Source organism: Eublepharis macularius, chromosome 4, assembly GCF_028583425.1.
Source record: "Eublepharis macularius isolate TG4126 chromosome 4, MPM_Emac_v1.0, whole genome shotgun sequence".
In the NCBI taxonomy this organism is placed as follows: Eukaryota; Metazoa; Chordata; class Lepidosauria; order Squamata; family Eublepharidae; genus Eublepharis; species Eublepharis macularius.
The window spans coordinates 139,377,465-139,390,777 of record NC_072793.1 but is presented as its reverse complement, the minus strand read 5'-3'; the positions used below and the strand labels follow the sequence as shown (position 1 = coordinate 139,390,777).

Genomic DNA, 13,313 nt, shown 5'->3' with positions numbered 1-13,313 from the left:
TTATTATTCAGGGGTAAATTTTGTTTTTATGTGTTTTACTACAGCAAACAAGTAGCCCAAGTCACTAAAAGGAAAAGGGTTAGCCTTGCTGGCAAGGGTTAACTTTGCCTGGGGAAAATTTCTCTTTTCTGTACATACTGACAACTAAATGTGCACGAATGTTACACAGAAACAATATAGAGCTTCATTATTACAGCGTCATCCATAATGATGCACAACAGGTATTCTGATGTGTCTTGCAATGACACCAAATACATCATACGCAAGAGGCAGAAGGGCAGCACCAATATCCTCAATACAGGAGTAATACTCACACCTGCCAATGGAGCAGATTTCAATTGGTATAATTTTGAACTGCTTTCTAATAAAATAAATAAGCTTTAGGTCAAAATTCAAGCTCTAGTTTAAGTTACTTTATCACTAGCACTTAATGCCTCAAAGATGGAAGATCGCTTTTTCAAAATGTGTCTGGCACGTTTAAAATGCAATTTGATTATTGCAGATTTATTACTTCTGTGTTTGTAAGGGGGATTTCTCCTAAGGCATTAGTTTACCAGAGTACTGATGCAATTAGGCTTGGGAAAGATTAAGCCAGAAGGAAGGGGGGGAAACAACTTTTTTTAGTTGTGAACCCAGTACTCTTTAGGATACAAGGAGGTTAATGAAACCAGCTGGACAACAGATATCACAGCTCAACAGGCAAGGTAGGTTCTCCTAATATCTTTCTTCTCATGATGTCAGGAAAGATACAGGATGCTACCAGCTTCCCCTACTCTGTGCTGAGGCCAGGGTGGATTTGATTTAAATCAAATTGATTTTCACAGATGCTTGGTTTTACAGTCCTCAAAACTGTGAATTTGTATTTGCAGAGATCACGTCTCTTCTTCACAGCAAAAAGGTAGTGATTTAAATCACGATTTAAATCACTAGTCAGTAAGACCAGATTTAAATCACGGTTTGCTACATAAAGACTCATTCTTTTCTACATAAAAACTCCTTAGACTTAGCTTCTTGTGCAGATCTATTCTGCTCCCAACAATCTTCTATTCATTGAATTTTTTGAAACAGCACTTAAGAGGTAAGGGGTTGGTTCTGTGTACAAAGATTTGCAAAGGAACAATGGGATTAAGGTCTTTTTCTCAACTGTGTATGTTTATTTTATTACCTTTTTGCTGTGAAGAAGAGACGTGATCTCTGCAGACACAAATTCACAGTTTTGAGAACTGTAAAACCAAGCATCTGTGAAATATTTTCTAAATAGAAAAACTGCCCAATAATCTTACAGAAACCTCTGTAAGAGCATGACATTGTGAATGGATTAATGGAATTCATTTACCAAAAATTTAAACATTGCATGAATATACAGCCTCATGCTACATAATTAAAAACTAATCCTTATTACATGATGATAGCCTTTAGACTATAATGTATCTTAAATAGAAAACTATCTTTAGATAGATTTTTCCTCAAAAACATTTTATTAAAAATTTCAATTTAAATTAAAAAATTCTGATTTAAATTAAAAAATCAAGTTTAAATTTTTATTTTTTTAAAAAAAATCATTTATTTTTATCCATCCTGGCTGAGACCAGTGTTTTAATTGTCTACTTTATTTCTGCATACAGAGAAAGATTTAGCAACCATTAAAATGAAGTTCAATTAACCAGCAGCCACCATTTCCAATGAGTGCCAGATAACAAAGCTTGTATTGGAATTATTTGAGCAAGCCACAGGAAGACAAGACCACCAACTAAGTGCAAAGAATATATAAAATCCTGTATATATGTTAGAAATGAAAATTTAACTTCGACATATTGGAATAGAATAGGGATCTATTGACAGACAGAATGTTATACAAATGGGAAATCATCCTCAATATAGACAAGTACCATACTAAGCATCACAAACATTCTGAAAAGTATGCACTTAGTTTTTTTCTGACAAAGACTGAGGATCACTAAAGGAACAATGATTAATCCAGGGGTCCCCACATTGGAGCTTGTGGGCACGATGGTACTCACCAACACCTTTCCTGGTGTCTGCTTAGCTAAATGTTTTTAGAAAGTGGGCAAAGCTAGATAAAGCTTTTGCCTTGCAGGGCTTCCAATTGACTCCTGGAAATCTGATCGAACAAGATTTTTAAAGAGTTGTTTTGGCAGCAGCTGCCACCACAGCACAAAAAATTTTCCCTGTATGATGAAAATACTTTTAAATGATACGTTCATTTTAAAAAGCATACTGTTAAACAGAGCTTCTGCCTGGCAAGTTGAAAACTTACTATTACAGTTATGCATGACCTCATTCCCTGACATTTTGGGGTTGACTCCATCTATTGGGGCAGCCATTTTGTGGTTGCCTCTGTCTTGTGCAGCTATCATTAAGCGATCGTGCTCACCACCCTAACACCACCCTATGTCAGAATTCCAAAGGTGCCCGCAGGCTCAAAAAGGTTGGGGCCCCTTGAATTAATTGCTGGAACTCCTCCATCAATTATCTGATGGCCAGACATTGGGCAAAGCTTATACAGGGGACAGCGAGTGTGACTGGATTAGATACCTTCCTACTTTTCCTGCTAGTTCTCTGCATTTTGTCATGATAATGGTAAAAAAAAAACCCTTGTTTACCAGAGTGATGAGACACAGAGAGAAGATGGTCTCAGCATCAAGACTGGTGGTGGGTGGGCACACAAAATGGGGATGCTCTGATATCATATGGACATTGTAGATGAACAGAGCCTTATTTTTTTTTTCAAAGAACCATAAAAATAATTAAGATGAAGTAGTATACTTTTAAATAATCATATTGCTCTCCAGCTTGGATAGTTGCTTTCAACTTGGAGAGGAATTCAAGAGTATTTCAGGTGTAGTCTCCTGAATTTCCGCAATAATAGTTGCGTATAGGCTGCAAACATACAAAATTGTAAAGACAACTAAAAAACTCCATTTTTTAAAAAATCCATGAGAATCCTCATTAATTCCCAAGTACCTAATGAGATGAACACCACATTGTCACTTGTCTTTAAAAGGAAGGCACAGAGAACATATAGGATTCCTCCATATCTCTAAGCTAATGATAAGTCTCTACTAGTAGTAGGCATAACTTTACCTCCCTGGAACGTGGAACAGGGCCTCCTGTTCAGGAGTTGTTAGGAAACAAGAAGGTTGTTCTGGCTTGGGATTAATGAAGGTCTGAAGGAGCCCAAGTCTGGGCTGTCTGAGGCACTGTTTTTTTTTTTGGAAAGCGAGGTGCCCGAACGCCAGCTGCCGACCCAATTTCAGGGAGAAGTTGGGCTTGAACGCTTCGCAACCCTGAGAGAGTGTGATCTCGGTGGGGAGGGGGGGGTTCTGAATCAAGGATTCTCCCCACCACCTTGAGGTCCCCTCGGAGAAGGGAGAGCTAACAACTCTGCAGTACCTCAGGAGTCATTTAATTGGCACAAGATCATCAGAAACCAAGCTTCAGTAACAGCTTTGACCAAACATAAGTAAATGAAATAGCGCAGACAACCCACAGAAACGTCGAAAGGTAAAGATCATTATTGGACTTTACAGATTAAACGGCAGTAAAAAGACCAAGATAAAAGAAGTTAAAGGGACAGAATCTAATAGAACAAATGTCAAGGATTAATTATTGAGTAAAATTTTGAATGCTGGTGAAGTTTTAAGTACAAAAAAACGGAAAAGAAATACTGTTTATGCATACCTGCGGTTAGAAGTGAGATAAGCAGTGTGAGAGAAGAGCTGGGCTGGAGGAAACATCACAAGACAGGTAGTAAGCAGGGGAGCAGAGAAGGTGCTGCCTAGAGAGGACAGCAGAGGGTAGGAAGAAAGAACATCGACTAGAAAAAGGAAGACCCGGAAGCAAAACAAAGGAACTACTGGAAAAGCTACAAGGACTTCAGGAACAGGAAGTACGCCATTTTAAGTGAAGTATGAAGTAAAGCCAGTAATCAAAGGGAAGAGGTTAAGAAACCATAGAGAAAAAACGCCCGGCATTTTGGATTTAAAAGGAACTATTTTTAAATTCTTTAAAAAGACATTTAAATATACTGAAAGGAGAGAAGGGCTATAGAAGTCAAAACGGATTTAAGAAAGAGAGCAGATACGTGGGGAGGCGTGAAGCAGAGCCCCACGATGGCTGGAAAAAAAGCAGAAAGAGAGTGGCAAGCTTTAAGTGGATGCATCGATTGAAGGATTAGAGAAAAGAGTGGCGGAGAATCACAAAGAATTGTTGCAAAAAATGCAGGAAATGCTTTCAAAAGACTTAAAAGATATGAAAGAGGCTATTAAGGCAGAGGTAAAAGATGTTATCAAGGAAGAAGTAGCGGGATTGGCAAAAAATATAGATGCTATAAAAGGGGAAATGCAAGCAACTAATAAAAAAGTGGAGGAGGTTGAGCAAAAGACTAAGGATCTTGCAACGGATATAAAACAGGAAAATCAAGGAATACAAGGAAGAATAAGTGTTGATGGAATGTAAGGCAATGGAAAGGCAATTAAGATTTTGCGGCGTTCAAGAATCAGAAACACAATCTGCACAAGAACAAATAACAGAAATACTGGCAGAATTTTTAGATAAAGAACCAGAAGAAATATCAATAAATATGGATCTCGCATATCGAATTCATTCAGCTTATGCACAACGTAAGAAAATACCAAGAGATATTATTGTCCAACTAGTAACAAAGAGAATGAAAGAAGAAATTATCAAAAGGCATTTTGAAAAGCCCTTAACACTGGATGGAAACAGAATTCAGATTATGAAAGAAATGCCAAAAGGTATTCTCCAGGAGAGGAAAAAATATAGAGAACTGACCCAGAAATTAAGAGGAAAGGATATCAGGTACAGATGGGAACTACCAGAAGGACTGAGTTTTTACTATAAAGCCTTAAGAATTATCATCAAAACAAGAGAGCAGATGGAAAAAAATTTTGAGGAAAATGCAGATTTTTCCAGAATATTAATATAGTAACACAATGGAATACAAATTAATATCGTGGAATGTAAATGGACTAAACTCACCCCAAAAGAGAAAAACAATTTTTCATTGGCTAAAAAAACAAAATTGTAATATAATTTGTCTACAAGAGACTCATATTAAAGATCAAGATATTAAATACCTAAAAAATAAACAATTGGGAAAAGAATATATAACATCGTCTAAGCAAAAGAAAAAAGGAGTAGTGATTTATATTAAAGAGACTATAGATTCTAAATTAATTTTTCAAGATCAGAATGGAAGACACGTGGCTGTGGAAATTAATGTAAATGCCAAAAAAACATTGATAATAGGTTTTTATGCACCTAATGGTGCAAAAGACCAATTTTATAGAGAAATAATGGACAAACTGGATCAGGACTCATATGAACAGATGATAATGTTAGGAGACTTTAATGCTGTTGTGGACTTACAGATGGACAGGAAGATCAAAGGAAGCAACAAGAAATCTGGAAAGTTGCCAAAAGTATTTTTTGATATAGTCCAGCAAGAACAACTTGAGGATGTATGGAGAAAAGAAAATCCTAAAGCCAAAGACTTTACATACTACTCCGCGAGGCACTTATCATTTTCAAGAATTGATATGATCTGGACATCAAAAGAGCTGGCTTTAAATACAAAAAAAGTGGAAATTCTGCCAAGGGTGAGTTCAGATCATAATCCAATATTATGGAAAGCAACAATGGGTCAGAGAAGGTTAAGATGGAGAATAAATGAAGATCTACTACAAAATCAGGACAATTTGAATTATTTGAAAGTGGAAACAAAGCAATTTTTTCAAATAAACAACAGTAATGAAGTTTCAATCCAGATGGTATGAGATACTTATAAGGCAGTAATAAGAGGAAATTTAATTTTTTTAAATAATAAGGACAAGAAAAGAAAGAAACAGAAATGGCAAGAAATTCAAGAGAAATTGTACCAAAAAGAACAGGAGTTAAAGAAAAAACCCAGGAAAAAAATCAATAAGACAGGAAATCAAAATACTGCAAGAGCAAGCAAGAGCCATCAGCAACAAGGAAATGGAATGGAAGTTAAAGCTATTAAAACAGAAGTCATTTGAAGGTGCAAACAAACCAGGAAAGTACCTAGCCTGGCAACTGAAGAAGAAAAAAGAGCAGAAAATTATTAGCAAGATAATTGAGGAAGGAAAGGAATTGAAGGATCATCAAGCAATTAAACGGGCCTTCTATAAATATTATGCGAAACTATTCCAAAGTAAGGCAGTGAATTTGGAAGAAATAGATCGATATCTCCAAAAAATAGACCTACCAAAAATATCAGAAGAAATGAAACAGAGACTGAATGCTCCAGTAACAGAGGAAGAAATTTTACAAGCAATAGAAGTAGCAAAGATTGGGAAAGCACCAGGTCCAGACAGGATCACAGCTAAATTCTACAAAGTAATGAAGGAAGACCTTGTACTGATATTAAAAAATATAATGAATGATACACTTCAAGGAAAAGGACTTCCAGATACATGGAATGAAGCAAGCATTGCTTTGATCCCGAAAGAAGTACTGGACTAGACAGATGTGAAAAATTACAGACCAATTTCACTTATAAATAATGACTATAAAATAATGGCAAGAATACTAGCAGACAGACTTAAAATATGGCTAATGGACTTTATAGGAGAGGACCAGGCTGGATTCCTACCAAACAAACAACTAAAAGACAACCTGAGAGTGGTTATAAATGCCACTGAATATTTGTCAAGCGACCAGACAAAGAAGTTGGCCTTTTCTTTGCAGATGCAGAGAAGGCCTTTGACAACTTGAACTGGGACTTTATGTTCGCATTAATGGAAAAGATGGACCTAGGTAAAGAATTTATAGAAGCAGTAAAAACAATATATAAGGAACGAAGAGCGACTATCTGTGTCAACGACAACCTGACAGAGAAGTTTGAAATAAGAAAAGGTACAAGACAAGGATGTCCACTATCACCGTTGTTATTTGTGATGGTCCTAGAAATATTACTAAGGCAGATCAGAGAAGATGATAATATAAAAGGAATAAAAATAAAGGGATCTTCTTATAAGTTAAGAGCGTTTGCAGATGATGTGATGTTTATAGCAGAAGATCCACTACAAACTTTGCCAAGATTACTTGATAAAATTAAGGAATTAGGAGATTTGACAGGCTTTTATATAAACAAAAAGAAGTCAAAAATAATAACCAAGAATAAGCAACAGGAACTGAGTGAATTAACAAACTGTGAAGCGGTACACAAGACTAAATAATTGGGAATAGAGCTGACAGCTAAAAATACTGATTTATTTAAGAACAATTATGAAAAGCTCTGGGCACAAATTGAAAGAGATATGATAAAATGGAATAAATTAAATTTATCGTGGTTCGGTCGGATTGCCACAGTCAAAATCAATGTGTTGCCTAGAATTATGTTCCTAATGCAAACAATACCAATTATAAAAGACAAAAAAAATTGAAAAATGGCAGAAGATATCGGAATTTGAGTGGGCAGGAAAGAAACCAAGAGTAAAGATGAAAGTACTTTGTGATGCTAAGGAAAGAGGTGGAATGCAGTTACCTGATCTTCGACTTTAGCATGCAGCGATATGTCTAGTCTGGTTAAAAGAATGGGCGTCGTTAACCAATCATAAATTACTAACTTTGGAAGGTTATAATAAACTATTTGGATGGCATGCATATATGCGGTACGATAAGTATAAAATGGATGCAATGTTTCAGCACCACTATTTGAGAAGAAATTTACTGTTGACTTGGCTAAAGTACAAAAAATGTATAGATCAGAAGAAACCACTGTGGATTATACCAGCTGAGGTGATCAACCCAAACCTAGAATACAAAGGAAGAGAATGGCTTACCCTCAAGGACCTAACAGAAATAGCAGATGAGGAGGTGAAACTCAAACCAAAAGAGGAGTTGCCATTCAAATATGGTTGGTTACAATATAGACAAATTAAAGACTTATTTGACTCAGACCAAAGAAAGACAGGTTTTAGAACCAAGAATTCAGAATTTGAAGAACTATTGTTGGGAGATAATAGTAAAGCAATTTCTAAAACGTACAAATTGCTATTGAAGTGGTTTACAGAAGATGAAACAGTCAAGGTACAAATGGTAAAGTGGGCTATAAATTGTAATAATGAAATAACGATGGAAGCATGGGAACAACTATGGAAAAATACCTTAAAAATATCAACATGTACCAGTATTAGAGAGAATGGCTATAAAATGTTATATAGATGGTATTTAACACCGAAAAAATTAGCCATAGCCAATAAACAGCTATCTAATAAGTGTTGGAAATGTAAGGAGCATGAAGGTTCTCTATTTCATATGTGGTGGACTTGTCACAAGGCTAGAGACTTTTGGACCAAAATATGTGCTGAGATGTCTTTGATACTTCACTATAATCTTGCTAGAAATCCAGAAATGTTGTTACTATCTTTGCATTTGGAAGATGTTAACAGAAATGATAAGATATTGTTATATTACATGATAACAGCAGCTAGAATAATATATGCTCAGTACTGGAAGAGAGAAGAGATACCTGAAATTGAAGAATGGACAAGGAAATTGTTGTACATGGCTGAAATGGGCAAACTAACAAGAAACTTGAAGGATCAAGATCCAAAAGCATTTTTGGAAGATTGGAAAAAGTTGAAAAAATATATGGAAAATATGTATTGTCGAAGGCTTTCACGGCCGGAGAACAATGGTTGTTGTGGGTTTTCCGGGCTGTATTGCCGTGGTCTTGGCATTGTAGTTCCTGACGTCAGGAACTACAATGCCAAGACCACGGCAATACAGCCCGGAAAACCCACAACAACCATATGGAAAATAAATGGGATGTTAAGGAACAATTATGGTCTTTTGAGGGGTTTTAATGATACTAAGTAATATAAGATATAGTTAAGATCTTTACTAATAACAAGATAAGAACAATTTTAGTATAGAAATAATGTGTTACTAATAACAGGGGGTTGGAGTGCTGTTGGAAGTCAACATCGAAAAGGGGGGGAAGGGAAGGGGTGGGGAAATATATTCATGGGAATTGAAATGGATTATATTTGTATCTTAATTTGACTATATATTGACCCATCCAATAAAAATTTATTATAATAATAATAAAAAAGGAAACAAGAAGGTAAAAAGACATGGAAAATTGCACTCTGAGAAGTTGGGACCTAAATAGTATACGATATATGGGGGGGGGGAACGAAACATATATGAAAACTAGTTCTGCTCCTTGATTAGCCCAAATACCTAGTGTTAAGAAGACTGAACAGCCTTGTCCAGCAGAGTGTGAGGAAGTTTTAAAACAGACATATGTTCCTAGCATGGATTATTTTGTAGTAATGAAAAGACAAGCAAAATGGACAACTGAATAATATACACAGTTGGTTGTTGTGGGTTTTCCGGGCTGTGTTGCCGTGGTCTTGGCATTGCAGTTCCTGACGTTTCGCCAGCAGCTGTGGCTGGCATCTTCAGAGGTGTAGCACCAAAAGACAGAGATCTCTCAGTGTGAGAGATCTCTGTCTTTTGGTGCTACACCTCTGAAGATGCCAGCCACAGCTGCTGAGCTGCTGGCGAAACGTCAGGAACTATAATGCCAAGACCACGGCAATACAGCCCGGAAAACCCACAACAACCATCGTTCTCCGGCCGTGAAAGCCTTCGACAATACATCAATATACACAGTTGTTTTCTAATGAAGCAGAGCACCATAAAACTGTGCAGACTGCTGCTGAATCTTTCCTATGTGTTGTCCCTCACTACTACAGATCAGATTGTCTAAGATATGAAAGTAGAATATATGGCACAGTAGCACATGGAAATGCTCCAGACAGTAAAATACCCGCACCAAACCTCTCAACCACAACTATTTGCCGTCATTTCTGCATTTCCCCCAAAGTAGTTCTATGTCAGTGTAAATTTATATGCACAGCACTCCTACTTATTCTCAATACTGGCAAATGAATACTTAAGTATAGCTAGGGTTCAATACCTGTGGAATTTCATGAGTCATCCGGCTCTAGGCATACAAATACAATGCCTTTCAATTCACAACTTCAGCTTTAACAGGAAAAAAACCCTTAAGATTCCAGGCATCTTGGTTACAGAAATATATTTGAAGCCATAGAGAGTGAGTGCCTGCAAAAAACCTCTAAGTCTTATTCTACCACTCTGCTCATTTAATGGTGGTATATTCTATTACACAAGGATTATCTCATCAACAGAAAATGCTCCTCTGCCAGAGGGACATGCATCCCTTAACAGAGCAGAATGATACAGCCTTCTATGAGGACCTTTCCCCTGAAACCTGTTTTCCTCCTGGCTTAGTACAGTTTACTTCCATCTTTTACATACAGTTTTTGATTCAGAATACCACGTCCAGATTAGGGGCCTTGTATCAAAATAAGCATACTGGCAAAAAGCTTTGAGTATTCCAGTGTGTCAGAATTCAGGATTCTTTGATGCAGTTACGAAGTTATGTCTTGTAATCCAAATAGTGAATGAGTTTTAATTGTGCAAATAGAACTTACCCATTTTACACCAACATATTTTAGCCATTTCTCTTATTCTAAAAAGTTTCAAATGGTAGTTATAGGACACTAAACTTCTGACACTATATTTTCAGTGCCTGCACACACCAATAGAGCAAACAGTTTCTGTTATTATCCTCCAGGAATATTATGGATGTCAAGCACAGTAAGAAATTGACTGATAGAAGTTTCCATGTAGAACCTTACCTTACTGTAATTTTTATTTCAGTAACTTGAATAGTTTTTCACTACATGGCTGGATAAAACATGTCAAAATGCTTTCACTGAAAGAGCCAGACATTTAAAACTTACTTAGCTTTTTGAATCCAAATGCAATAATCAGTGATATAGAGATCATTAAGAATATATGCAGGATCGTTTTCTTGAAAAATCTTGTGAACATCTAAGAGACACTTCAAAACTGCACTTTTGCCTGTAAGAGAAGGGAAAACTTCTTAGTTTTACACAAATTGCCCTATAATTTTCTTACTTAAACATGTGAAAGAAGTTTGCAGATTGCCTTATTAATAGGACATTCATAAACTGCCAGATTGATAGAAATGACAGAGTTGATTGATCTTGGATTTATCAGAAATTGATAATCCAATTCCTACATACTATATCACTTATTTATATCACTTAATTGCTCTTGAGATGCCTCCAAATGCAGCACATGAAAGAAACTGGTACATCTTATTAACTAAATCAAGAAACACACTACTAAGTGAAAGAGCAAAGTTTCAGTTCATGCAAATAAAGATACAAATGAACATACAGGATCTGAAGCTATTAGTCTTTCAGAAACTGATCTTGGACTGCACTCAGATATAATTTGTAGGTAATAAAATCTCCACAATGGGGATTTCTGAAAATGTGCACACTATTTCTAGAACTATTTCTATTTTTAAGAACTTCTTTTCTTTGTTATAATGTTCAGGCTGTTCAAAACATTTCCTTTATTTCTCCACCTGAAATAAGCTACAATACGATAGTGCCTTAATATGCCATTTAATTTGAAACCCTTGAGTTTGTATCTTCCTACTGTCAGCTACTTTTTCTCACCCAAGTGATAAAGGACAGAGATTAACAAGCATAGATTAAGATGCAGCAGGAAGTACTCTGTCATTCCAAGGCAAGCCTGTTCCAAAGCATCAGAGGCAATTTTCAGAAATTGGATGATCCTGTATGTATTGCCTGATCAACAAGACTGGTAGGAGAAGTTTCGAGGAGGAACATATGTGATGCATGGGTGACTTCAGCACCATCTAAGCTTTTAAAAAAAAAATGTATTTGGGGGCTGCTTCTTTTCGGAACAACCAAATATAAGGGAATTCATAAACCATTAGTATTAAAGAAACAGGACTGACTGATATCTTAGCGGTAAGGGGTGGTGTGACCTACATACCTTGGCAGTAGCAAAATCATCTGGAGGTTGCCCACCTCCAGATGGGTGTGAAGTTCTCCCAGAATTATAAATGGTCTTTAGACTACAGAGATCATTTCCCCTGGAGGAAATGGCAGTTTGGGGGGGCAGCCTCTATGGCATCATATCCCTGCTGAGTTCACTCCCCTCTCCAAACTTGACCCTTCTCAGGGTCTGTCCCCAAATCTCCAAGAATTTCTTAACTCAAAGTTGTTTGTTTTATTTATTATCTGCCTTTCTCACTGAGATCCAAGGTGGATTACACAGTGCAAGTGAAATACAATACAATAAACAAATAGGACATTCACCAAGGAAGTACGACAATGAACAACAGTTAAGACATTCAGTGAAACATATACAATAGGGTACAGTAGCAGAGAATTTGAAAATAAGCATAAAGTCGAACACAGAGAAGAATGCTTTCTGAAACTACTCATAAGTAATTTACATGGTATGTTAAGCAATGTGGATACTCCCTAGTGGCATATATCTGCATATCATATAGTCCCTGTCCCTATCAAAGCATCCTTCTGAGCTATTTCTTATGACACAGTCCTATAATCTAGATAGAATCTGAAAGTCAGTTTGGTGTAGTGGTTAAGAGCATGGGACTCTAATCTGGAGAACCAGATTTGATTCCCCACTCCTCTGCTTGAAGCCAGTGATAGTCATGATCTTGAACTGAGCTTGGTAACTGATGGGAAGGCAGTGGAGTGACTACAAAATGGAAGTGATATGCATGTTTCACCTAGTTCCTGAGAGTAAATGAGCTGCAGCATTCTACACCAGCTGAAGTCTCCAAGTCAACTCTGAGGGGAGACCTATGTACAGTGCATTACAATATCAATGTCACTGTGATGTTAAGCCAGGTGGCCAGATTGGCCATGTCAAGGTAGGGGCCCATCTTCCAGGCTAGTCTGAGTTGGGAGAAGCTTTTTTGCAGCTGCATGTTTTTGCTTCTCTAGCAGCAGTATAGTATAACACCTAGGGTGCTGCTATTATCATCATCATCATCAATAAAGTGTTTTTAGATTGAATTTTAATGTATTTGTATCAGTTTTAATGTCTATTGTTTAACCAAGTTGCTTTTATATTGTTTTTACTTGCTGTGGTTCCAAAGACTCTCAGGAAAAAGGCAGGTATATAAACATAAATAACTAGTCAGAAGTTTGCTAATTGCACAGAAAGGCGCAATAGGCATGGGGGGGAGGGTTGAGGATCAGAAATGTGCTGTAGGTTTTTATGCTACCTCCTTCATTTCTTCCTCCACAGAAAACCACAGGTTGCTGCAACATTCTAACTGGAGCAACTAGGGTAAAGGAAGTCAATCAGAACATGTCAGGAAGAGAACAGAG

General features: G+C 36.8%; 1 protein-coding gene across 3 annotated transcripts in view; it reads right to left on the bottom strand.

The window, feature by feature from the left end:
• Positions 1–13,313, bottom strand: part of SHQ1 (SHQ1, H/ACA ribonucleoprotein assembly factor) — a 108,279-nt gene that overhangs the window by 43,907 nt on the left and 51,059 nt on the right. For all 3 annotated transcript variants that reach the window (XM_054978657.1, XM_054978659.1, XM_054978658.1), the window contains exon 11: positions 10,848–10,968. In XM_054978657.1, the coding sequence (XP_054834632.1) occupies positions 10,848–10,968 (121 nt within the window). The remainder of the gene's footprint in view (positions 1–10,847; positions 10,969–13,313) is intronic.